The 27055-nt window shown below is 36.3% G+C and overlaps 2 protein-coding genes, 1 long non-coding RNA gene and 1 other non-coding gene across 8 annotated transcripts; 3 read left to right on the top strand and 1 right to left on the bottom strand.

Moving 5' to 3' along the window:
- Nucleotides 1938-17764, top strand: LOC105165271 (piezo-type mechanosensitive ion channel homolog). Of its 3 annotated transcripts, XM_011084231.2 has the most exons (21): nt 1938-2306; nt 3006-3086; nt 3286-3445; nt 3569-3726; nt 4230-4386; nt 4515-4701; nt 5428-5543; nt 5914-5998; nt 6178-6393; nt 6478-6652; nt 7447-7575; nt 7661-7834; nt 7964-8197; nt 8490-10031; nt 10457-12936; nt 13232-13627; nt 14821-14979; nt 16101-16607; nt 16852-16993; nt 17069-17213; nt 17346-17764. In XM_011084231.2, the coding sequence occupies exons 1-21, from the start codon at nt 2258-2260 to the stop codon at nt 17479-17481; spliced, it is 7428 nt and encodes a 2475-aa protein (XP_011082533.1). In that variant the 5' UTR covers nt 1938-2257; the 3' UTR covers nt 17482-17764. The 3 variants fall into 3 exon arrangements, with proteins under 3 accessions (XP_011082533.1, XP_011082534.1, XP_011082535.1); XM_011084232.2 differs by lacking the exons at nt 1938-2306; nt 3006-3086; nt 3286-3445; nt 3569-3726; nt 4230-4386 and having other exon boundaries at nt 4549-4672; XM_011084233.2 differs by lacking the exons at nt 1938-2306; nt 3006-3086; nt 3286-3445; ... (1 more) ...; nt 4230-4386; nt 4515-4701 and adding an exon at nt 4728-5193.
- LOC110012106 lies at nt 17525-18790 on the bottom strand. Its single transcript, XR_002287183.1, has 2 exons — nt 18167-18790; nt 17525-17948 (listed from the first exon to the last, which is right to left on the bottom strand). It is a non-coding gene; the product is annotated as an uncharacterized LOC110012106 (long non-coding RNA).
- Nucleotides 21255-26008, top strand: LOC105165270 (putative E3 ubiquitin-protein ligase RF4). Of its 3 annotated transcripts, none has more exons than XM_011084230.2 (5): nt 21255-21456; nt 21847-21887; nt 22605-22643; nt 22871-24906; nt 25197-26008. In XM_011084230.2, the coding sequence occupies exons 4-5, from the start codon at nt 22924-22926 to the stop codon at nt 25722-25724; spliced, it is 2511 nt and encodes an 836-aa protein (XP_011082532.1). In that variant the 5' UTR covers nt 21255-21456; nt 21847-21887; nt 22605-22643; nt 22871-22923; the 3' UTR covers nt 25725-26008. The 3 variants fall into 3 exon arrangements, with proteins under 3 accessions (XP_011082532.1, XP_011082531.1, XP_020550376.1); XM_011084229.2 differs by having other exon boundaries at nt 22867-24906; XM_020694717.1 differs by lacking the exons at nt 21255-21456; nt 21847-21887 and adding an exon at nt 22294-22408 and having other exon boundaries at nt 22867-24906.
- TRNAS-UGA lies at nt 26754-26835 on the top strand. Its single transcript has one exon. It is a non-coding gene; the product is annotated as a tRNA-Ser (tRNA).

Raw genomic sequence — 27055 nt, 5'->3', positions numbered from 1 at the left:
TGTGCAGTATTTTGAATTAACGATATATAGAAATTCACAATTCAATACTTTCTAGCATTAATTAGGAAAGACAGAAAATATTAACTGAACTATGTAAATACTTATACCCAACTTTGTTTATTTATATATTTATTCAAAGAATAATTAATAAATGTGAAAAATAGTAACTTCAAAATAAGTTAAGTTGATTTTAATTTAAAGCAAATTACAATTTGTCATTCGAACTACGGTCATTTTACACTTTATTATATAAACTTTTTTTTTGGGGGTGTGTGTATGTGTGTCAATTTATTATCTCAATTTTGTGAAATTTGCACTTTACCACATATGATTATTTTTTGTCGATTTTTCTGCCTAGAAAACTTCACATGCAATGTACATGCTGGAAGCACATCACTACATTGCTCTCAAATATTACATGCACATTACATGTGATGTTTTTCGACAAAAAAATCATTTAGAAAATAGTCATATAAGATAAATTGTATTTAATAAACTGTATATACCTCATTTGACTGCAATATTATTATTATTAACAACAACAATAATATCTACAACGGACTATTTTGAATAAAATTACAACGAACTCTTTGAAAATTTGAGCAAACTGAATACTATTTTGAATAAACTGTATAGAGTATATAGCAACTTGAGTAAACAACAATACATCCATGTCTTCTAAAATTCAAGTAAACTGTATAGAGTGTCTGGCAATACTATTTTGAGTAAATTACAACAGATTTTTTTAAAATTTATCATAATTATAAATATATTCTTGATGTCTAAAAAGTTACAGATACCTCTTTAAAATTACAAATATTCTAACAAATACCCTCATACAATGAGTTGTAAAGAGGAAATTTTATTAAGATATTTATAATTTTAAAAATATATTTATAATTTTTTAAATAATAAAAAAATATTTATAATTATAATAAATTAGACGTGAAGATAACCTATTGTATTTACAATACCATTGAATATTACTAATTTTAATCACATAAATTAATGAATAGTATAAAATAAAATTTGGTCAACCATAATGTCATGAAAAATGAATTAAAGTTGTAGCTCCACATGAATCCATGTGGTCCAATATTAATACTTTGAATTGAGCAAACTTTAAGGACACTCAAACAATTTCAACCATATACTTATCTTTTCTTAACAATTATGGGACAAATTCAATATTGAATTTGAAGTATGGAAACAAGAAAAACATTTAATTTCTTTTACCTTTTTTTTTATGAGGAGTATTATGTAGTAGTCGTACGAATTTTACGACGAATTTAACTGAAAATATAAAAAATACAATTATTTTGTATTTCTTCAAAAAATAAAATAAAATGAAAATATTCTCAACCCATTTTTTTATGATATAATAAAATAATATATAATTTTTCATTACGTCCAAGGTGATACTAAAAATACTAATATTTTATTATAATAATCGAGCCATTTGATCATCGGATTCGACTAGAGAATATTAATAAAATTCTTGAAAGAGGTATTTTTATTCACCAATTTTATATGTTATATGGTATGAAAATCTTATTTAATAGAAGTTAAATGTGAAGGGAATATTTTATGAAAATTTTCCTTATTAATAAATTAAATTTGGAGAAAAATAGATTTTTTATTTCACTAAAGTCGTTGTCATAACATTTGTTGGGCTGAAATTATGTTTACATTTGGCCCATTAAAAAGGGTTTATGGGCCGGGCGGAGGAAAGAACAGGATTCAGATTTTACAGTCTGGGTTGGGCCCAATGGGTCCATACAGATGACAAGAATGCCCTCCGGAGAAATGGATATTCCACCTATCTCGAAAGTCAACCAACGGCTCTATCGTACATTTGACGCCATTTTCTTCCTTTACAAAATCTGATTGGTCAAAACTGCATAATAGTCTATACGGTTCCTAGCCGTAATAGTAAATTTTATTACCAATTTACCACAATTTCACACACTCCGTGTCGCTAAATTTTCACGCATCAACTGTCCCTTATATTTAGGAAGATATCTTGATCAACTGGGGTTCAATTGTGGGGCTTAAGCATCCCTTTTTTTCTTGATTGGAATGACCAAGAGTTTTGAGTATTGGGATTCTTGCTGGGAATTTTGTAGACTTAACTTCCAGATGTTTCTGTAGACGCCACTTTCTTGATCAGAGGGGTTTTCTCTTTTAAAGACCGTCTTCTTGATGGAAGCAGCTTCTGAAACTTGGAGATGGGATTGAGTCGTTGAAAGTGGCAACAATGGGGAGAATCTTGGGGGGGTTTGTGTTGCCGCTGTTGCTCTTGACAGGTATCGAGAATGGGGCTTTTTCTTTAATATGTTCTTGCCGCCGGTTTCTTGGATAAATGGACATTAATTCTGTCCAACTGTTTTCAAGATTTTACTTTGTTGCCGCCAACTGTTTGTGTCTATGTCTCAAGATTGATTGAAGTAATACATTGTTTAGATTCCATCCAAGTGTTTCCAAGATTTTACCTTGTTGCTGTTTCCTGCTTGTTATATGTGTGGCAAGATTGCCTGAGTTAACGTGCAAGGGTAATTTGAAGGGTATGTGGACAGGAAAATACTGTGGCATGATAATATCTAACCATATTATAAGTTGTCGTAAGATATTCCTGCCAATGGCCTTTTTGTTTCTTTCTTTGTTAAATTTGGATTTCGTGAAACAACAAAGTTATAAATGTATTTGAGAAGAGGAAAACATAATAGTGTGCGTATCTGTACTACTCTTTATTTCGTTTTCTACCCAGATTAAGACCTGAAAATCACTTTTTGGGTCTGCTGCAATGAGCATATTTAGATTTTTTAGGAAATTCTTGCTCTAAGAAGCAAGAGAAGTCAGGTCATATCATAATTGTGGTATGTATCTATTGGACAGGTTTTGTTTTTTCTCACTACATTACATGTGTATGCAGTTGTACTGAGCTTTTTGAATTTGTTTTCCCTTGATTCTACTATTACTACTTAGAAGCTATGTTATTTTTGCAGCTGGGTTACTAAATTGGAGTTTGATATCTCTCATTAATTTGGTGACTTCTCTTCTTTTCCAGTTGTCTTTCCCCAAAAGAGGTAATGGTTTGTTTTGAACTAGGCTACTTTACCTTGACACCTGCTATAATGGCATTTATCAACTGTCTATCTGCTCATTAGATTCACTGCCATTTCCCCTCAATAGACATGTTGGAAATATTGCTTTTTTTAAGTGTTTAATTTTCTAACTGTGTGTTTTGTCTTTTCTCTTCTCCTCTCTTTTCTGTATATTCTTCAGGATTTCGATTTAGATGGAGAGTCCTCTCTTTGTGGTTTGTTTTCATATACTCGGTTATCGTGATTGTTGTGCAAGTGATTTTTCTTACTCTATGTGCAATTCTGGGTTCGCAATGGAGCATTCAGGATGGCTGGTGGATAAAGCTATTTGGACTTATGAAGTAGGGCTGTTTATTCTTTATCTTGCTACTTCTGCATGGATGGATTATTTAAGTGCTGCACTTTTTCCTTCTTTTTACGTTATACATTACCTGATAACTATCTAATATGATATGCTTTGGCAGGGTCCATTCCTGGAGATCTCCCACTGTAATCTATTTCCTCCTTGTAGAATTATCAGCGACGCTTGTTGCTTTCATTGAGATCAACAGAAACAAGTTTGGCTTTACAGAATCTCGAGCTTCATGCTGGGGTTATTTGTCTTCAGTTCTTGAACACATAGGTTTGTCCAAGTTACTGTCAACCGCATTGGTTTGACTGTTAACCAGTTATAAGAAACAAAAGATCTGGTGAAGCATTCTTATATTCGTGCATGTTGTTACTCAAGTAAAGTTTTGCTTAAATATAACGTACAAACTCACTGGTGGAGAAAATACAACCAGAACTACTTTACAGAGATAGGTGTCTTCACAATTTTTAGGTCAATAATTGTTCTTCAAAAAAATTTGTTGTATTGTGGTTCTGCTAGGACTAGTCTGATTTGGATTTTTTACTGCATGCTCAAAAATGATGAGCCCTCAGTTATAATATCATCAGTTATTTCTTTCTGATTTTAATTCTATGTGCACAAGGGTTCGCGTAGAAACTCCACGCAGTGCAGGTCGCTTGTCACATATGCTGTGTTGTTTTGTTTTTGAAAAAAAACAAATATAAGTAAGGTCCAGTATCACAAAAAATTTCATATTTTGACTATGTTTATCTTCTTTTTCTGGTACCAAATGGAAGGTTATCGGCTTAGGTTGGTTTCCTGCTTAGTTCTGCCTGCTGTGCAGTTGGCTTCGGGGATCAGCAATCCTTCTTGGATTTCTTTACCTCTGTTCATTTGCAGCTGTGTTGGTCTTGTTGATTGGTCCTTAACGAGCAACTTTTTAGGCCTTTTCAGGTATTTCATCCTTTTAATACTTTAAAATTTGGTCTTTCATTCTGAAAGGATAATCTGAAACCGAAAGTCCACAAATTAATTTCAGAAATTTAGTTTTCCATCACTGCTTATGTTCTCATGATTTGAAGGTGGTGGAAGCTGCTCCAGGTATATGCTGGCTTCACCATTTTCCTACTTTACGTGTATCAGCTTCCTATTGGATTTCCGCAATCATTTCAAATGATAGCTGACTTGATTGGCCTATACAAAGCATCTGTTGATTCCGATTGGCAAGAAATTTGTTCTGGTATTTCTCTGATGGTGTTCTACTATATGGTACGCATTTGTTGTCTTAGGTTCCAATTTGACCTGTAATTTGCATGCTGTCTATAATTCACTTAAGAATAATTTGGATGTACGGTGTACATAACATGTTTAAACAGTCTTGATTTATATGTCTTTTATATGTATCATTGTCTCTCTTCTACTGCAGATAAATCTTTTAAAGTGAAAAGGTTTTATTTCTTGTTTTAATGGCTATGGACTAAGTATGCCTGATATGCATGTTGAAAAAGTTCTATTTCTTGATTTCAAGGCTCCGTACCTCTTTTCACATTATGCCTCTTAAAGTGCAGAAAATATCTATTACTTGTATTTGTTTTGTTGGTGCATGCACGACGGATCTGCATGTGCAAATTCTGTCAGACTGATTTCTCTGACATGGAGAAGGAAGTGTTATTTTGAAGATCATGGTAGAGAGAAATACTATTGTTAGGAATATTGAAGGGCTCTTGTCTTCCATCCTTATCTCCTGTAATACGCCATCCTGTCAGTTCTCTCAATCTGTACAGTCCATACACCTCCATTCTTTTAATTTCATAGTCTGTCCCCCAGACAATGGACAACAAATATTTTTTATAACAGGGAATTGTGACGATTACACAACAGTTCCTTAGGTAGTTGAACTAGAAAGTTAACTTGCATTGGGGGAAGAAATTTTTTAAGTAATGATTCAATGGTGCATTTGAACAACTAATTACTCATTCTGGAATACATGTGCAGCTCTCTTTCGTAAAACATGATTTACAAGACATGGAATTCATGATGTCCATGAGACAAGGCAGCTTAACTGAGCAACTTCTTCCCTCAAAAAGTTCTTTCTTTGTTCGTCAGTTGAGGTAAATGCTGCTCATTGATTTCATTTAATTATTTTACTTGCATTTGACATTCTGGATGAGATAGCAAATATCTTTAGAGGAACATTAGCAAAGTCAATCTTGGTTCACAAGGATGAACATAAATATTTTTTCTCTTGGATTTTAGGAGAGCTAGTATAATTATTGAGACGATCTTCCTCAATAATATTCTTTTGTATGGAAAGTAGTACTCATGTCTTCTCCTATTATAATGCTTTAAGTTTCAAGGATTAAGTAGCATAAATTGGGGGGTTGAATCAGAATATTCTTTTTCTTATAACTTATACTTTCTTATGTTAAGGTTTTATGCCATCTCCCCTTTCATAAGTTAAATCGTTTCTCTGGTTTGTAGGTCTGGTGTAAGGCACACCAATATTTTACTGAGGGGAACTGTTTTCAGGTTTTTCAGTATCAACTGGTTCACTTATGGCTTCCCTGTACGTAGTTACAAACTCGAGATTGTTTTCATCAATGCATGCATGTGCATTAAACTCTTGTTCACTGGTGGATAAAACATACTACTTAATCTGTAAATGGTTTACAATAATACAACATTTTAGCATTCTCTTTGCATTTTCCATTCTTATATTTTAAATTTCAGATGTAAATATGACAGATATCGTTGTTCGCTCTCTCGTACTGGAGCTTCCATTTTGCAAGTATATGTGCATTTGGATTACTTGCGTATGTTGGGTATGTTTTGTATGCTTTCCCGTCCTTGTTCCGGTTGCATCGGTTGAATGGGTTGCTTCTTGTGTTCATTCTCTTGTGGGCTGTGAGCACATATGTTTTCAATGTGGCTTTTGCATATGTGAACTGGAAACTTGGCAAGGTACCTCCTTATCTTAATCCTCAACTTGAGTTTGTGAGCCCTTAGTTTGGGTGAAGTTTATGATTATTTTTCCATTTTACCCAGGATATGGAGATCTGGGAGATGGTTGGATTGTGGCATTATCCTATCCCTGGGTTCTTCCTTCTAGCACAATTCAGTCTTGGAATTCTTGTAGCTCTTGGCAATCTTGTAAACAACTCAGTATTTCTATGCCTGTCAAATGAGGAGCAGTCCTCTAATGAGAATCAGATTGAGGAAGGTACAGATGTTTATGCTAACGGTGTCAGTTTGAAATTCAAGTCTTATCTGAAGACTTGCTCTCGCATTGAGTGGTGGGCACCCGCCACACCACAAAACTAACTCAATCTGGGAAACCCTAACCTGCAAGAGACATCATTGAATGTGAAGGAACTACCAAGAGTTCATTTACTTATGCAAAAACATTCCAATTGCATGCATCTCTTAAGTGGTTCTAGCCATCCAAGAGTACAATCCACAAAATTTCACATAAGTAATCCAACATATATCTTGCGGACAGTTATCAAAATATATCAGACCATTTCCTAGCCACAATTTCTTTTCTCCCTGGAGTTGGCCTCACCTATTTAAGTTTTGATTGCTTCCTTAATCGCCACTGCCTGCAATTATACTGCTTATTTAGCCTCGGAAAAATCAAATGTGTGTTGTTTGATTGTTAATACGTTAAGTCAGAATACGGATGTGAAACTGGAAGAATTGCCCTCGTAATAGTTTGGCTGCTATTATCCATTTTCGGAGAAAAAATATCTGGTGCAATCTTCCACAGTGGTTAGGAAATTCTTACTTGCGACATGTTGCCTTGCGTCATGCCTTATTAAATGCTTGTTGCATCTCAAGTTAAGAGTGAGCAAAAGACTCTATGTTTATTTTGGATGTGTACTCTATGTTCCTTTTGATAGAGTTAGATTCTTCTTGCTGTTGCCATGCTTGTTTTGTGAAATCTTTTCTACTCAATTCTACCTGTCTTTCAAATTGATCTAGACTACTCTATTTACTCTGTGTATATGGTTGCAGTGAAAGAAGATGCCAAGGTCTTGATTGTGGCTACAATTGCTTGGGGGCTGCGGAAATGTTCTCGACCTATTATGCTGTTGCTGATTTTCCTAATAGCTACAAAACCTGGTTTAATTCATGCTGTTTATAGTATGTCAAAATATGAAGTTTGGATTTTTAATTTTACTACTGGTCTGCTTGTTTTATAACCAAGTGCAATTTTCTTTAATTTCAGTGATATTCTTCTTTGTGTACCTTTTGAGCCATAAAGTCGATGCAAGAATGCGCCAAGCCCTTATTCTTCTGAGCGAGGCTCATTTTGCGATTTTATATATTCTTCAGCTTAATCTTGTCTCTCGAAAACTGGAACAGAAAGGCTCTATAAGTTTGGAAGTGTTGTCACAATTAGGTGTGGGTTTATTCATCTAAATTCCTTAATTGTTTGGCTAATCACTGTTCAATGTTGTCTAGCATTTTTCCATTTATTCCATACTACTTATGTTTTATGTTTGCTAACTTGTTTATAAAATGTTTGTAGGTCTCCTTGAAAGGGATAGTACTTGGGACTTCCTGGAAATAGCTCTGCTTGCATGCTTTTGCGCCATTCATAACCATGGTTTTGAAATGTTGTTCTCATTTTCTGCCATTGTTCAGCACACACCTTCTCCTCCAATTGGATTTAGCATTCTGAAAGCCGGTTTGAACAAATCGGTTCTTTTGTCAGTTTATGCCACCTCCAACACAAGGGATGACTGTGAGAATCATTCCCATGGTACTGTAACCTTTTCAAAGGATAACTTGTTGGCATACTCCTGTTTCATTTGTTATTTTGAGCTATATTAGACGCAGAGTTCCATTCTAGAAATATGCATGCCATCAGATTTTAGGGACCTTAAAAATACTCAATCATCAATTGCTCCCCTATAGTTTTTGGTGCAACAATGTGCTTGATCCCCTTTTTTCAGGAAAAAAAAATCAATTATGCATGATGGTAATGGTGCTTCTCAAAAATATTTACTCTTTTGGACTAAACATGTATATGCTAATTTTGTTCCATCTTTCAGAAAGAAGGGTGGCACTGTATCTGACTGCAATTGGAGAGAAGTTCTTATCTCTTTACAGATCATTTGGAACCTACATTGCTTTCCTGACCATTCTTCTCGCGGTGTACCTTGTGAGACCTAATTACATATCATTTGGTTATGTTTTCCTTCTCCTTTTCTGGATCATCGGGAGACAGCTTGTTGAGAGGACCAAAAGGCGTCTATGGTTTCCACTCAAAGCATATGCAATTACGGTTTTTTTATTCATTTATATTTTGAGCATTTTTCCCACTTTCGAGATGTGGATGTCCAAAAAAGTCGATCTTTATGTATGCTTTGGGTATGATGCTGAAGCTGCTTTGTTGGAAAATCTTGGGGAGTCTCTGGCCATTGTGATTGTCATGCAACTTTACAGCTACGAGAGAAGACAAAGCAGATGCATAATACCGGAAGATCCTGATTCATTGCAGCTGGGAATATTGGGGTTCACTAAACGATTTCTGATCTGGCACAGTCAAAAGATTTTGTTTGTTGCCCTGTTCTATGCTTCATTGTCTCCAATAAGTGCATTTGGCTTTCTGTATCTTCTTGGTCTCGTTTTGTCTACTGCCCTGCCTAAAGCTTCCAGAATACCATCGAAAGCATTCGCAATTTACACAGGATTTCTGGTTACAGCTGAATATCTGTTTCAGATGTGTGGTAAACTTGCTAAAATGTTTCCTGGACAAAAGCACCACGATTTGGCGCTTTTCCTGGGTTTACAGGTATATAGACAAAGTTTTGAGGGCCTAGAAGCAGGCTTGAGGGCAAAAGTGCTGGTGATTGCTGCATGTACCCTTCAGTATAATGTTTTCCGCTGGTTGGAAACAATGCCACGTTCCCTTCTGAATGAAGGGATATTACAGGAACCCTGTCCTTTATTTGTTTCAGCTGAAGATGTTTTGACTGTTCGTCCAACTTCCAATGGGAGTAACCGGACATTACCTGAATCTAGTTCTAGTGACTTTTCTGCACAAAGGGCAAGAAGCAACTCATGGCCTTTAATGCCTGGTAATGATCAAACATCTGAGGACTCGTCCTCCAGTAGAAGCACTCACAATGGAAATAATAGAAAATATTCATTTGGTTATATCTGGGGAAGCATGAAGGAAAATCCCAAATGGAATAAGAAAAGGATTGTCGCTCTGAGACAGGAGAGATTTGAAATGCAGAAGACAACACTAAAAGTTTATTTGAAGTTTTGGATGGAGAACATGTTCAACCTCTTTGGCCTGGAGATCAATATGATAGCACTACTACTTGCCAGTTTTGCTTTATTGAATGCCATCTCTATGTTCTATATTGCATGTCTCGCTACATGTGTTCTGTTGGGACGTCCTATCATACGTAAACTGTGGCCTGTGTTTGTCTTTCTGTTTGCTACCATTCTTCTTGCCGAATACTTTGCTATGTGGAAGAATGTCATTACTTTGGATGAGCATGATTCGGACACCCATGGGCATTGCCATGATTGCTGGAAGAACTCAAAAATATATTTTCACTTTTGTGTGAAGTGTTGGTTGGGTATGATTTTCTTCCTTTGTTATCTGCTACTCATTAAAATATAGAACTTTCTTTATCTTAATGTGGTAGCTTTCTCCTTTATGCAAATTACCTTAACAGTTTCAGATAGTTCAAAAAGTTTTTAGAAGCTTGCGAGTTTTCTTTTTTTTCTTTGTTGTAAGTCAAATAATCACATGATATTTATTTAACAGAAGTGTGGACATATCATCTGAGACCTGTTGACGTTGACTATGTGTTTGCTGTATTGTTTCATTAAAGCTCCCAAAAGAGGCACTTCACCTGGAAAGCTATATCTCCTTGCCCTGAAATACCAATAGAATTAGATCATGCCTGAGCAATTTGTTATCATGCTTGATGTTCTCTGTCAAACTCTAATTTTCCAAATTAGTTTGCTGATCCTTTTTTGCTTTTCTTAACCCCGACAGGGATTGTGGTTGATGATCCTCGCACACTGATCAGTTATTTTGTGGTCTTCATGGTCGCATGTTTTAAACTCCGTGCAGACCGTGCATCAAGTTTTTCAGGGTCATTTACTTATCACAAGATGGTTTCTCAGCGGAAAAATGCTTTTGTCTGGCGAGATCTCTCATTTGAAACCAAAAGCATGTGGACATTTCTGGACTATTTGAGGGTTTACTGCTACTGTCATCTATTAGATCTAGTACTTTCTCTGATTTTAATTACAGGAACTCTGGAGTATGACATCCTGCACCTTGGATACCTTTGCTTTGCTCTTATTTTCTTCCGTATGAGGCTTACCATACTAAAGAAGAAAAATAAGATCTTCAAGTATTTGCGTGTATACAATTTTGCTGTAATTGTTCTCTCTCTGGGTTATCAGTCTCCTTTTATTGGTGATTTTAATGCGGGGAAGTGTGGAACCATTGATTACATTTATGAGGTGATTGGTTTCTACAAGTATGATTATGGATTTCGGATTACATCAAGATCTGCATTGGTAGAAATTATCATTTTTGTCCTGGTATCATGTCAATCATATATGTTTGCTTCCTCAGAGTTTGATTATGTATTTCGATATCTTGAAGCGGAGCAAATTGGTGCTATTGTACGGGAGCAAGAGAAGAAAGCTGCTTGGAAAACTGAACAGTTGCAGCATATTCGTGAGTCCGAAGAGAAGAAACGTCAGCGTAACTTACAAGTGGAGAAGATGAAATCAGAGATGCTCAACCTACAAATCCAGCTCCATGGTATGAATTCTGCTACAGCTTGTCCCACTGCTTCACCTACTAATGAAGGCTTGAGAAGACGGAAGAATGCTTTACTTAATCTGCAAGACACTGGCAACCTTGAGAAACAGGATAGCAATATTAATCCTGATTCAGTTTTCCTTTTCAATGTGTATGAATCTCCCAGAAGCGCAAGAGCAGAAACTCCATTTGCCGTAGACTCTACAAAGCACCCAATGGATGCTTCTATCAGTGAGATAACTGAACTTGGGGAGGATGCAAGTGATTATGCTATTAATGATTATGACAAAGTAAAGAAAGGTAAAACCCAGTCAAACGAAAACCCTTTAGCTTCGGCTGTACAATTGATAGGTGATGGTGTTTCTCAAGTACAGTCAATTGGAAATCAGGCAGTTAGCAATCTTGTGAGCTTTCTGAATATCGCACCTGAAGATTCAGATTCAAATGAGCCGTCAACTTTGGAAGATGGATTTTCTAACGAGAAAAGGATCCCAGATATTAAACAGACACATTTGAGCAGTTCATCTTCTCTGCAGTCTGACAAGAGTAGAACTCCGAGCTCTGCAAGTCTGCAGATTGGACGAATAGTCCGTCATATATGGTCCCAGATGCGATCGAACAATGATGTGGTCTGTTACTGTTGTTTTGTTCTTGTTTTCCTTTGGAATTTCAGTTTGCTTTCTATGGTTTACTTGGCTGCTCTCTTTCTATATGCACTCTGCGTCAATACTGGGCCAAATTACATCTTCTGGGTTATAATGCTAATCTATACGGAAATTTATGTTTTGGTTCAGTATTTGTACCAAATAATGATCCAGCATTGTGGTTTCAAAATCCAGTCCAGCCTTCTACGTGAGTTGGGGTTTCCTACTAAAAAGATAACATCGTCATTTGTTATCAGTTTACTGCCTCTGTTTTTGGTGTATTTATTTACTCTAATACAGAGCTCTATAACTGCAAAAGATGGTGAATGGTTTTCGGTAGGATTTACTAATTGCAAAGGGGGTTTGCTCAGTCGAGTGGAGTTTCATTCTGTCTCTAGCTGGAGTGAGAAAGCAAAGAAGGTTTTCCAGTTAATAAAACAGGTGGTTGGATTGGTGGTCAGTAGCTGTTCTAGATACTGGAAATCACTGACACAAGAAGCAGAATCTCCTCCATACTTTGTTCAATTGTCCATGGATGTCAAAGTGTGGCCAGAGGATGGGATTCAACCGGAGAGGATTGAATCTGGAATCAATCAGCTGCTGCAGCTTGTACATGATGAAAACTGCAAGTGTGAAATGCCAAAGCGCTGCCCCTGTGCAAGCAAGGTTCAAATTCGAAGCATTGAAAAGAGTTCTGAAGACACTAATGTGGCCTTGGCTGTTTTTGAAGTGGTTTATGTTGCTTCTTCAACAGACTGTAGGCCATCAGAACAGTTCAAATCTCTTACTCCGGCGGCTGATGTAGCGAAGGAGATCCTTAAAGCACAACACTGGGGGCTTGCTGAAGTAGTTGGATTTCCTTACCCCATACTTTCAGTAATTGGGGGCGGAAGACGAGAAATTGATCTATATGCCTATATATTTGGTGCTGACTTGATCGTTTTCTTTCTGGTTGCCATATTCTACCAGTCGGTCATTAAAAATAAAAGTGAATTTCTTGAGTACTATCAATTTGAGGATCAATTCCCAAAAGAGTTTGTATTTATTTTAATGGTAAGGACATATCCTCTTCTGTCCTGTGGGGATGTATTGTAAAACGGGGAAAAGTTAAAATAACATGTTACAAATAATAATAATAAACAAGGAGAAAACGCTGCTATATCTACGTGAATTGTCAAATGATTGTCTTCCAAAAGTAAACCATGTGGCTCAACTTGATTCAATGAGTCCTGATTTTCGGTGGAGTCTCTTGTGAGCGTGAAATACTGCATATGCAAATGTGAATATCCTTGATTATGCCCCTACATGCTTATTTGTTTTCCTGATGTGCTTGGATTTCCTTTTGCAGATAATCTTCTTCTTGATTGTTGTTGATCGCATCATATACCTATGTTCATTTGCTACGGGAAAGGTCATCTTTTACGTTTTCAACCTCATTCTTTTCACTTATGCTAGCACTGAGTATGCTTGGAGTATGGATACTTCGCGGCAGAATACTGCTGGGCTGGCCCTTCGGGCAATATATCTTACTAAAGCAATTTCTCTGGCCTTACAAGCAATGCAAATTCGTTATGGCGTGCCCCATCGAAGCACATTGTATCGCCAGTTCCTAACCAGTGAAGTTTCTCGTGTTAACTATCTTGGGTACAGGCTCTATCGAGCTTTGCCTTTCTTATATGAATTGCGATGCGTCCTAGATTGGTCATGCACGACCACATCATTGACAATGTATGACTGGCTGAAGGTGAGTTTTACAAGTTTCCATTAGTTGCTGCTCTAAGTATATTTCTTATGACTCCTTGTTTTTCCATGGTGGTTGTCACTGGAAACCATGCTGGAAATTTTACGAGCAAGTGAATCAGATGTCTAATAGTAACAGGTGCCCAACTTCAAGTGGGTTCAGATTTTTTAAATAGGGAAAGGAGAATCCAGGATTACTGGTTGGATAGACTGATGACTTCCCTGCATAAAATCATAGGTAAAAAGTAAAGAATTGACATGCACTAGAATGAGACAAAGAAACTGTAGCTAGTAGCTAGATGCAGGGACTCCATGTGGTGAAACTCTGTCTCAGTGTGATTACTGGTTTGTTTCATTGCACATAAGAGGAGAGGCAGCATAGATTGGCCAACCCCTCGAGTAACATGAGAAATGACTCCAGCTTTTCTTTATTTGGCAAAGAGCGAACCAATACACCAACAGCCTTATGCAAGTAGAAGTTTTACGTGGCCTTCATCTTCAGGTTTAGCTAATGGATTCGCTGGATGGGTATCTGAGCAGGAGTTGTGTGGTACCCACTATCCAGAACACAAAGCCTGAGAACGACTATAGAACATTATTAAAATCATTTAAAAAATAATAAAATATCAGCTAAAATTTAAAGTCAGAACTGCAAAAAGTGGTTGTATGTCAATGCAAGTTGAAGGAAAGTACTCACTGGGAGAAAGTTTAATTTGAAACTCCAAACCAATGTAAAGATGCAACACATATTGTGCTTCTCTATAACATCTTTAAGAATAATTAAAATAATATTAGATTTATATTAGACTATTCCATTTCTCCAAAATTTATTCTATTATATTACCATAAACTTAATGATCAGAAAAGACGAAAATTATTATATTGCTGAAAGATAGAAGATAAGTTATTTAATATTTAATAAATTCTTATATTTTCTAATAAATGTTTATGAGAACTAGTTTTTTAATGTATCCTATGTTGGTAAATTCAGAGTCTCAAGTTTTGTGCTTATGTGCGATTTTTCGAAAAGAAGGGTCCAATTTGTGAATTGAAAGTGTTGACTTGTTTGATGATACTGGGAATATATGACAGCAACCCACCTTTTTCATCTATTTAGCCTCCTATTTGATTTAGTTGAACATCTCAGCTAAATAATAAATTTAAAATGGTCACTGATATTCTTGTATCCTTTTTCAGTTGGAGGACATAAACGCGAGCTTGTATCTTGTGAAATGTGATAATGTACTGAACAGGGCTTCGCATAAACAAGGAGAGAAGCAGACAAAGATGACCAAGTTCTGCAATGGAATATGTCTATTCTTTATACTTATATGTGTTATTTGGGCTCCAATGCTGGTAAGCAATTCTGGAATAATTCTGCTCTGCAATAAATTACTAAATGTGTTATTATAGAAAAGGCAAAAAGCTAACTGTGAGGAAAAATGTCCTATCTATCTCATTTTAGTTTTTGATGCTCGCTGAAATTTTTTGTGTATGTAAATCTTATTAAATGATTGGATGATTTGTATATTTTTAGTTGGTTTTCTTGATGTTATTTGTTTTGAGGATTGGCTGGAAAAGAGGAATGGGTGGGGGGTGGGAGGAAAAGCAAGAATTTAGAAAATGTAATAAGAAAGGTAGGTACAAGGAGCTACTGGCATTGATATTTGGACCAAGAAATTAAGAAAACTTCATTACTTAACATAGAATCCATATTTAACATAGTATCTTTTGGAATGTGGATGAGTTCCTTCTGGAATTCAATTATTTCGGTGGATAAGCATGCCAGAGATAGTGCTCAAACATAGCATATTAGAGTAATTTTGAAGACACTCAGAGCTCCATAAAAGAGTTCCAGAAGATGCCAGCGAATACTGAAACGAGGCTATGCAGTATGCCTCATTATGCTTTCATCACGTACTTCACTTTCGGAGTTCGACATGTCGTATAAGTATGATATCATACTTGATTGCTAGTGGAAAGAGAGAATAAGCACACAATTTTTTGAACTTTTAGTTGCTAGGCCGTCAAAAACAATAGGCGACCATCAAAATTAAGATTTCTTGTTTGCTAGTTGTCATTTTCTCACCATAAAGACACTGATATAAAATAAAAAAAGTAAGATTTTCCTTCATTATCTTGCTTCCTATAAGCGTATCTAGAATCCTTTTGGTTCTTATGGTTATATATAAAAAAAAAACCACTCTTTTCTGTCATTCACACGTTATTCTTGATTTCATTTCCTTCAAATGGAAGATGTGCTTCTTTTGTTATTTAGGTGCTTAAAAGTCTTATTCGTCGAGTGAAATATATTCTGGTGAGTATGTGAGCTCATTAATTGCTGATATTATCATAGGTTGAATATCAAGTGGGACATAGTTTACTAGAAAAGTTCATTTCCTATTCTTGAATTAGCCACCATTAATAACATTTTGAAGGTTTCCTGTTTTGAAGGGACACTGACCTTTCTCTTACAGATGTACAGTAGCGGTAATCCAACAAATATCGCAAATCCGATCAATGATGCCAGTTTTCAATTGGACATCAAGACAAATGGAGGCAGATTGACCTTGTATCAAACAACGCTTTGTGAAAGAATTGCGTGGGATAATGTCAATGCAGATGCTGATCTTGATCTCCAACATTATTTGGATTCATATAATGTGAAAGACATTCAGCTCATTTGTTGCCAAGCTGATGCAAGTTCTCTATGGCTTGTCCCTGATGTGGTTCAGAAGCATTTTATCCGGTCCCTTAATAGTAGCAGCATGGACATCAGGTTTTCTTGGGTACTTATGAGAGACCGACCAAAAGGCAAGGAAATGGTGAAATATGACAGAAGTGTCGATCCATCAAATCTTCCAAAACCATCAGAAGTTGAGGCGGTTCTGAATGGTTCCTTGAGTAGCTTTAGGATTTATAATATTTATCCAAGATTTTTCCGGGTCACTGGTTCTGGAGAAATTAGACCTTTCGAGCAGGAGGTATGCTTTCCAACTTTTTGTTTGTACCGTCGAATACATATCGGCAGTTTATATCTTCTACTTCTTTGGTAACAGAAATTTATTCAGATGCACTATAAAGTTGTGGTAACTTGCTTTAAGCCTTTGGACTATCTTACCTTGATTGTTGTCGTGGTTATCTGTAACTTAGAGTGATCTCATTACTGCCTTTAACTTTGAGATGAATTACGACAACTTGAGAGGTCAATCTGTTAATTGTTGTCAGGTAAATGATGTCAGTGCGAACATTGTCTTACATCATGCGATCCATGAATGGTGGTCATTCCATGATATCAATTCATTGGACGCATATGGCTGTGGAGTTTTGTCCGGGCCTATGGCCGTCATTGTATCAGAGGAAACCCCACGTAAGTATTGATGAGATTTCAACATTGAAAGAAAGAATGTAACGGTTGTGTTATTAATCCATGAAATTCTTGCAGAGGGATTTCTTGGTGAGACTCTCAGCAAATTCAGTATTTGGGGTCTCTATATCACATTCGTCCTTGCAGTTGGTCGGTTTATTAGAATGCAATGCTCTGACTTACGGATGAGAATACCATACGAGAATCTTCCTTCATGCGACAGGTAATAGGGGACATTTTCCTTTATCCAAATTTACCAAATTTTTGCTGATTCCTTTCATAATTCTTTCCTCATTGGGCCCCATTTTTTTGTCTATTCCGCAATGATGTTATAAGTTTTTGTTCATTACTCCAGGTTGATTGCCATCTGTGAGGATATATACGCAGCAAGAGCAGAAGGTGAACTTGGAGTTGAAGAGGTACTCTACTGGACGTTGGTGAAGATTTATAGATCGCCACATATGCTGCTCGAGTACACTAACCCTGACTAGTTTTGGCGGGTCGAAGGCTATTATTGTACACTAAACCACAAACTGCTGATGATAGGATTGACTAACCTCCGATAGATGATACTGACTGAGAGTGTAAAATGCAGTTCCATATACTTCTCAACATGTGTTTTTTTCCGTCTACGTTGAGAAGCATCTCAATTGTTGAGTGTTTTCATGATGAAAATAGCCTCTAACTCTAGGGTCAGGAAAGAAGCCTATATCATTATTTCCCATGTGTAACTGTACCATAATGATAATGAATGAATCCATGTTTCTGCTTCTATTTCCAAGTGTTATGGTAGTCGACAGCGGCCTGATTGTTGCAAGAAATGGTGGGCTTCTTGCTACAAACAAAAGGGGTCCGAACGGATTTATTCAGACTCTTCTTGAGTTTAGAGCATACCCCTCTTGAAGCTTTTGCTGCATTGTCCATATGCCTACCGCATTCTAGCATTTCCTCACTGCTGCTGCAAGAAACACATCAACAATGTACAACTCGTGTCACCTCAAAAATTCGGCTTAAAGTAGCCAAAAAGAGACATTTAATCAAACAACTGGAGATTGAAGCAAACAGAGGAAAATAGCACTTCACACTGGAATCAGATTCATGGAACCTAAATGGCATCAGGTTTAATGGGCTTTTCTTCAATTCGGATATGAAGCAAGAGTACATACAATTAATTACCTTCAATATACAAATCTCATGAAAAGACGATCAAATGGATAGAGGACAACGTTCGGAGTCTCCAGCTTTTGTTACCGGCGGGGTTCGTAGATCTTGAGCTTTGTTGCGTCTCGGATAAGCACGGGGTCGTGGCCAGGAACAGCCTGCAACCAGTCGAGGCGATCGCGCAGCTCCATGATTTCTGGATGGCGCCGACGCAGGCACCCTCGTCTAGAACGGTGAGGCTGTGGAACTAGAGTTAGGGTTTGGATGGGAGGAACAACATGATTATGATAATTCTTTAACGATTATTTGAGCGGCAGAGAATTGAGAATTAGGGTATGGAAGTTGGGGAAATTGGGATGCAATTATTGGGTGGAGCAATATATGTAAAAGTAAAGTGACTGAAATACAGGAGATGAAAAAAAATTGCTTCTTTGCGCCGCCAGAGAGGAGCGGAGTCGGTGACCAGTTGATTTCTCCTCCGGTGGAATGTGTTGAGTCACCTTGCACGCCATCGTTTCTACTGAATCACCACACATGTCATCGTTTATGCTGAGTCAGCACCTCACACGTCATAGTGCACAACTGAGTCATCCCCACACGTCATCGCCAAACGCTGAGTCAGCCCCACACGTCATGACTAAAAGCCCCCCCTCCCAACAAGAAAAAAAACCTCTTCCACCCACCTCTCCCTCTCTGTCAGATTGAGTTAGGTAGGTGTGTGATGGAAATAGCTTGTAAATAAAAATATCTCCCATATTGAAAGAATAAATAAATTCATAATGAGATATGTCTCTTTAAATTTCAAAATGAAAATTTGAGGAGATGAAAATATATAAATATATATATACATACACACTTGGCACTTGAACACGTGGCACGTGCTTGAAATGAAATGAATAATTTCATTTATTTATTTTCAAAATTAATTTTATTTAATTTATAAAAATTGAATTTTGAATTTTCCGACAAAAATGGAAGAAATATGCCTGTAATTTTCTTTTCAAAAAGTTGTGCACCTTTTCTGATATATGAAATATATATAATAAATTATACAATTATGATAATTAAAAAGTGATAAATATAAAGAGAAATTAAATAAATAATGAAAAGAGTCCTTTACGTCGTTGAGTTAAATCATAGGTATAAATTATTATTTTAGATTATAAGATGAGATTATATATGTGTGTTATATATAATTATTTTAATAAATTTTAAATTCCAAAATAAAGTATTATAAAAATATGAGTATATAAAATATTTTTACTTTTTTATTTTATTTTTAGAATCTCTTTGGACAGAAGGTGAATAAAATAAAATTTTTATAATGAGGCTATTAGGAGAAAATCATGTTATAAATAACTTTAAAGATAGTTAACATAAAATATATTGCTAGATTGAAATAGAAATTATATCTATAAATCAGGAATAATTACACTTTCCTTTCCTGAGGTCAAAATTCATGAAATTTATTGATATTAACAAAATATTGAATGAAAATTGATATTTACCCTCAATTGACTTATTACTGACTTATTTTAGGTCAAATAATTTTTTTGGAATAAACTACCCTTATAATGGTGAAAATCTACCTCATCACATGCATTAATGTGTAAAGAAGTATGAGGATAATTTGGTCATAAAAAAATTTATTTGACCTACAATAAGTTAGTAATAAGTTAATCGGTGGTAAATATACATTTATTTATATTTTTTAATATCAGCAAATTTGGTGAATTTTGACTACCGAAGGGACTTATTTGTTAGATGGAAGCAAATCTTAGGGATGTTAGATGTAATTTTCTAAATCACAAAAAATTTACGTGTAATTACACCAAATTGCTGAGTGTGTAATTCTCTATAAATTATTAAATAGACTATGAAATTGTGTAACTAATGTGGAAAATAATTACTAGCTAAGATTCATATTGTAATTATATTGTGTTATGATTTCTCAATTGAAATATGATTTCAAAATTATTTCCGATGTGAATATTAGGCATAAATATTTCATAAAGGTTGAAAAATTACATTGCTTATTAAAAATTAAAAAATGTTTTTATTCAATAATTAATAATTCCAGCAGACTTATAATTTACCCCCTACAATATTTTCAATGAGCAAATTATCCTCCTATGATTAGAAAAAATAGTAAATTTACCCTCTATGTTTTTTAAAATAAAGAAATTTACCTCCCTATCTAAAGAGTTAAATTATTTCATTTTAAAATATATAGGGGGATAAATTGCTAATTTTTAAAAAAACATAGAAATATAAATTGCTATATTTTCTTTCATATGAGGTAATTTGCTCATATGTAATATCACGGGGGTTGCTTGCATTTTTTGCTAATTCAAATAATCAAACTCATCCAATCGAGACAAAGAAAGAACAAATTACTATAGATGTAAAAATATAAATTTACTTTTCTGGGCCTCGAACTCATAATGTTTTGACTATGAAGCCTCAATCTTACTAATAATTTAATTATATTATGTCATGACTGATAAATTATCTGAATATATGAACTAGTTGTGAACCTATCAAGAAGACGCGAAAACTATTACCATTTGAAATTTAAATAGTTGTTATAATTTGTTAAATCGGATTATAAATTTCAAAACCGACTTGAAAAATAATAACCAGTTAAGATATGTGATTGTAAATTACATTGTATTACGACTTATCAACTGTGCAAGTTAAAAATTAGTTACTTCATAATGCGGTTTTGTGTAAGTAAATGAAGGCGCGAAAGCTAGATCGCTAACTAAAATTTAAATTATGCTTTTAATACGTTAACTACATTATGAACTATACAACCAATTTAAAAAAACAAATATTTGATGAAACTCGAATCGATCATTTCAAATTTATTCATAAAAACTCAATTTTAACCATTGAACTGACATATTATTGATATAATCAAACAATTTGAATAGTAAGAATAAAACAGCAATCATTGATAATATTTATCACATTGGAATAAAGGGGTTGAGCCAGATAATGATGAATGTGAAAAGGGGTGGGAGTATTAATTAGGGCTCAATCAGGCAATTGTGAATTTGATTCTTGAATTGACTAACCGGGGTTAAAGAAGAATGTGAATACGGTGGGAAAGGGGTTGAGGTTTAACCCCACGTTGGGTCAGTGGCCACTATATATATGATGCCGTGACGCATTATACAGTGGGAGTAAGGCTGGAGTTTTGGTGAGCGAGAGCTAAAAACAAAAAAGAGGGTGTGTGAGCGTGCGTTTTAACCTCAGACGAACACTGAAGGAGGCCAACACTCTTCAATTCATACCGTTCTGTGAGTGCCCTTCTTCACTGATTAATCCAACTCGCCATTCCTTCTGTGATTCTTGAATTGTTTGATGTTAGTAAAAGATGAAAAAAATTCTTTTTTTCTAATTCCTTCCGTCATTTTAGCGAGGCTTTCTTTTTTGTTGTTGTTGTTGTTGTTTTTTTTTTTTGGTTTTATTTTTGTGTGTTTTTTGAGGTGTGGCATGGGTTTTACTCTTTTTCATCTTTTTGCTGTTGTTGGTTCTTTCTTTTTTTTGAAAAAAAAAATGGTTTTTTTTTTTTATTTTAATTCCTTGCTTGTTTAGTTAAGTGGGCATGCTGTAAAAATTCATAATCAGAGCGTGAATTTGTTGTTCTTGTTTCTAATCGTGATGTACTTGGGTGACCTTTAATGCAGGAAATCTTTATAAAAAGGTTTAATTTGGCGGAGCATCTCAGGTATCGTTTTTGTTGATTTTCATTGGGAATTTACTTGTTATCAACTGATTTTTGCAAATGACTGTTGTTGTTGTTGGTGGTGGTGGTGTGTGTGTGTGTTTTTTCATTGATTTTGGGTAGAAATAAGTAAGGATTAATCTTCTTGGATAAAATAGAAAGTTATGTCATTGGCACATTCTTCTTCTATCTGCCCTTTGTTTTCTATGTTTCCCCCGTTTTTCTCATTGATCATGAGTAGGTAGATCAACTAATTATATTCGCATCCTGGATTAAATAGAAATAATCATATGAAAATTTATCCGATATCTGTGGTGGTTTTCCTATTTTGCCATTTTGCTTTTATGTCTAGCTGACGTTTTCGATACTTTCCCCTTCAGCTTTTATGTCTATTTGATGATCGTGATAGGTAGTTCGTCAGGGGGTCCAGTCTTTGGGCCCATCCCAACCGTCGACGAAGTGTGAGCCACGTGACTTGTTATCCGAGACTTGGGGTCCTGGGACCCTCTTATAGTCATGTTTCGGTACTTATATCATATATACAAGAAAAGCGTGAAGTTTGGACTGTTTTAGCACAAATGAGTAGAATAATAGACATGGGATGGTTGTAGTGAAGAATTATCAGTTGTTTATTATGTGAAATGCCGAGAAATTTTTCATTAGAGTTAAATTTATGATTTTTATGTGTAATCTTGACTTATTTCAGTTATTTTGATGCAGGTCAGGATTGAAAAGCTTTAATTTATCGACGTGTCCGAGGTATTGTAATTGCTTATTCTTATATGGGATTTACTAATGGTCAAAGGATTCTTTTCATCATATCTTTCATTGACCTTGAGAAGAGAAGCTCATTGTTTTTGCTTCCTGGATTAAATAAGTGGTCATGCCATTAAGCAGATTTACCAGTATTTGCTACCGCTTCCAATTTCTGTTTCATTTTGGAATTATTCTCATACTGATATTACATTGACCACCACATTAGGAAGGTTGGTTGTTGGAGCTCTCAGAACTTGTCTTGGTCCGTGATACAGTAAGAGACATGGCTGACAGTGGCAGCAGTGCTGATGGGAGCAGTGAAGGATTATCATCTGTTCTGGTCAATGAGAAGGGAAGTAGAAATAAGCGTAAATATTTATCTGATTTGTCGGTCGACATTCCAGAAGTATCAAGCATGTCTCTGACGGAATTCCCTAGGTATGAAATGCTAGAGGAAAAATATAGGAACGCTCTGAATGAGTTGGGATCAATGATGGAGAGGTCTGACGACACTCTTGAGGAGCATGAAGTGGAAGAATACCTAAAAGCTGATTGGGACGATCCTATATGCTGTCAGCTGGAGGAACTTTTGACAAATAATCTGTTCACCACTTTCTGCAGTGCTGTGAAGAAGATTGTTGAATCAGGGTACACTGAGGAAGTTGCTGAGTGGGCTGTTCTAAATAGCAGCTTGTTCCATGGTAGTAAAGATGCTGTATCCAATGTTGTCGATAGTGCTTTGGCGTTACTAAAGAAGGAAAAGGAGTTGAATACACCTAAGCATCCTGTATTTGAGGGACTGCAGTGCCTGGTAGACTACACGTTACTTGAGATGATTCACGTGCTTCGAGAGGTTAGGCCAACTTTGACTGTTGCAGAAGCAATGTGGTGCCTATTAATAACTGATTTGAACCTCGTAAACGCATGTGTAGTCGAGGGAGGTCCCCTCGGTGGTTCTTCTGGTCAGGAAGCTCAACGAGGAAGCCCAAGACTTTCCCAATCCAAATCTGAAACCTCCAGCACCAGTCAAGCAGATACTAACAAATTGGATAATCCAAAACAAACAATGCCCCGTGCTCAGAGTTCTCAGCATGAATTCCCGGTTTCTGGGCCTGCCCCTCAACCTCTAAGTTCTAGAGCTGCACCTGATGAATTGGCTAGTACTGGGAAAGAAATTTCTCTTGCTCTTCAGGAAGCAAAAGGAAAGCTTTCAGTCATTGGTAGGGAGCATATCCAGACTTCAACCCAAGCAATGGTCACAGATGAGAAATCAGGGGGTAGTAGAAAGGGGCCGTCCACTAATTCCAAGCGAGATATGCTTCGGCAGAAGACATTTCATTTTGAGAAGAATTACAAGGGTCGCATGTCGAAGGGGGCTTTTAAGGCCAAAGTTGCTGCCTGGGGAAGTATGGTGTTGGACAAATCACTAAAGTCGCAATCTGGTTCTTCTGGTGTAGTAATGAAGGGAACAAAGTTGACTACTTCAGCTGGAACTAATAGATCTCTTGTGGAAGGAAGCCAGCCTCCTTCAAGCAATCTGCAGTCTGCTGTACCCTCTGGCGTTCTATCTGATCCTGAATTTCCGTTACCTGGTTTCAATTCCCAATCTCCGGAATCATCGGTCCCGGATACTGCCCCTTGCGCAAAGGGTGAAATCACTGTTTCTGATCCTCCTAAGATTACTGATTATTATGCTTTAATTCCATTTGATGAAACTCTCCAGAAGCACATGCCGCAAGATGACAAAGAGGAAACCATTCTGATGCTAGTGCCGCTAAAGCAAGCACTTGAAAAAGAGCTCCAAGGTTGGACGGACTGGGCAAATGAGAAGGTTATGCAGGCTGCACGAAGGCTTGGAAAGGACCAGGGAGAGTTGAAAATGTTGAGGCAAGAGAAAGAAGAGACAGAAAAATTTAAGAAGGAGAAGCAGTCCTTGGAGGAGAGTACCATGAAGCGGCTGTCTGAAATGGAGTATGCATTGTCTAATGCCACTGGACAGATTGAGGTGGCTAACTGCACCGTTCGCCGGCTCGAAGAGGAGAATTCTCTGTTGAAGAAAGAGATGGAGGATGCTAAATTGCAGGCTCTAAAGTCTGCCACTAATTTGCAGGAAGCTTTGATGAGGGAGCAGGAGGCTCTTAAGAAACTGCAGTCATGGGATGCGGAGAAGGGTCTAGTCCTGGAGCAACTGACAGATCTGAAATCCCAAATAGCTGAATTGGAGAATATACTAGAAAAGGCTAAAGGACGACAGAATCAGTTCAAGGTATGTTCTGCCCAAACATATTGGCGTTGTGAAAATTTAACATTAATTATTGTTTCCACTTATGCTTAAGCGAACTTTTGACTGGTTGGTGCATAAATTGGTGTTCTTGTATATCATTGTCAAGATATGAGCCTGCTTAGATGCTTTCTCATACTGAGATCTCTAGTTACATGGATTTAACATGCATAATAACTGGACATTAAGACATGTGCAGGCCTTTTTGCCTTTATATCGAATGCAACTGGATTATCCCAAAGATGTGAGCTAAAAACTATTTTAATACATTCCAGGTTCTGCTGAAGCATGAAGAGAAGGAGAAATTAAAAGTTGTGAACCAAATTGATACTGTGAGGAGGAAAATAGCAGAAGAAGATGCTTTGCTGAAAGTAGAAGCAGACAGGGTTAAACAGACGGCAGAAATGAGCATGCAGAAATGTGAAGAAGATATCAAGAATCTTGAGAATATGATCTCAGAACTGAGACTGGAGTCTGATAAATCGAAAATAGCAGCTCTAAATGTGGGATATGGTAGCTGCTTGGCTGGTGAAAACATCTCCGCATTTCCTGGAATGCATCTTCCTAAAATCACCAAGAGGTTGGCCGTATTTCAAGACAACTTTGGGGGCGACGACGTAAAACCAGAAAGGGAATGTGTCATGTGCATGACAGACGAGATAGCTGTCGTTTTCCTCCCGTGTGCACATCAGGTTCTTTGCGGGCAATGCAGTGTTCTCCATGAGAAGCAAGGGATGAATGATTGCCCTTCTTGCAGGACAACGATCAAGAAACGGGTCTCTGTCACTTACCGTGCCGATTAGTATCTTCAAAGAGTAGATGTTTGGAAAGTGGAGGTGCTGATCCAACTTTTGGTGAACTTGATTACATTCAGTATATCGGTCTTATAATACTCTATAGTACAGTTGAACCATGAAAGACAAGCTAGAAACTGAGAAAAAAGCTTAGAAACTTTAGAATTAATGCTTGAGGAATCAACTTGGTGGAGTTGGTTTACATAGTTATAGGTATGTACATTTTGAATCAGATGTTTCTATCTACAGTATCTTTCTTACCTTTGGTGCTATAAATTGCCATGCTATAAATTTGTGATGGATTTTAACTTTATTTAATATGGAGATGTTTGAAATATTTCTTTAAAATGCGAAATCTTTGATACAAATGCAACCTTAAAAAACTATTTAATTGTTTCAAGACATACTGTTGCAAATTGTTGGATTTTGCATGGTAATGGTAACTTGCTTGTATTCATTTGTTAAGTTTGGTTTACTGTTGTTAGCACCGAGCATGAGGTGTCTTGAAGGCCTCACTTACTGTGCATGATATCCGACCCAATCTGTATAATTTAATGTTTACTTTAAAAAAAGCTGACTCGAAACGACCAGCCGGATACTCAGGAGAATTATTGGTGGCCCAGAATCTAGCTCACCACAATTTGTTTTGTTTTTCGTATTTCATAATTTGATTTCAAATGAATGACTTGCAAATAAAAATATCACACAATAGTATAAAGTTCTTGCAAATTCCCCCTTCCCTTAAGCTGTTGTAAGGCAAGAATGCCACAAATGGTGTTTAGCATTCTTGAAGGAATCTTTTAGCTACTAATCCATCTATCTATCCAGCCATTTGCTTATATTTGATCTTATAAATTGGCATACAGCCAATAAAACTAAATCGATTCAAAAAATATTATAAAATTCTACATTTTTTATCATTCACTAATCTGTATTACCTTACTTCATAAATGGTTAAATATACGTCACAATGGATAGAAGCCCCAGAGTCTCGGAACCTTCGTTTTGAAGAAAGACAAGTGGTGATCTTGCAGTTGAGTCGATATGTCCGAGTGGTTAAGGAGACAGACTTGAAATCTGTTGGGCTTCGCCCGCGCAGGTTCGAACCCTGCTGTCGACGACAACGTTTTACTCTTTTTCCGTTTGACTGATATCCGTCCATATTTTTGGCACATCATTTTTATCTCAGATGTCAATTGGGTATGGGCATGGGCCCTCAGCATGTTGGGTTTTAATCAAGGAAGAAATGGACTTGGCTCAGGATGTCGTATTGTATTATAACGTAAACTACAATCACTTCTTCTAAAATTTATTAAAATGATAATTTTTTTAAATAAAAA

Source organism: Sesamum indicum, linkage group LG6, assembly GCF_000512975.1.
Source record: "Sesamum indicum cultivar Zhongzhi No. 13 linkage group LG6, S_indicum_v1.0, whole genome shotgun sequence".
In the NCBI taxonomy this organism is placed as follows: domain Eukaryota; kingdom Viridiplantae; phylum Streptophyta; class Magnoliopsida; order Lamiales; family Pedaliaceae; genus Sesamum; species Sesamum indicum.
The sequence above is the reverse complement of the archived record's forward strand: the minus strand, read 5'-3'. Positions and strand labels throughout refer to the sequence as shown.

Bases quoted from the DNA above. Each gene is read 5' to 3' on its own strand.
- LOC105165271 (XM_011084231.2), top strand. From the start codon at position 2,258: ATGGGGAGAATCTTGGGGGGGTTTGTGTTGCCGCTGTTGCTCTTGACA. The intron at 4,702-5,427 runs GTACGCATTTGT...ATACATGTGCAG, and splicing joins TGATGGTGTTCTACTATATG to CTCTCTTTCGTAAAACATGA. The intron at 14,980-16,100 runs GTAAGCAATTCT...TTTCTCTTACAG, and splicing joins TTATTTGGGCTCCAATGCTG to ATGTACAGTAGCGGTAATCC.
- LOC105165270 (XM_011084230.2), top strand. From the start codon at position 22,924: ATGGCTGACAGTGGCAGCAGTGCTGATGGGAGCAGTGAAGGATTATCA. The intron at 24,907-25,196 runs GTATGTTCTGCC...AATACATTCCAG, and splicing joins GACGACAGAATCAGTTCAAG to GTTCTGCTGAAGCATGAAGA.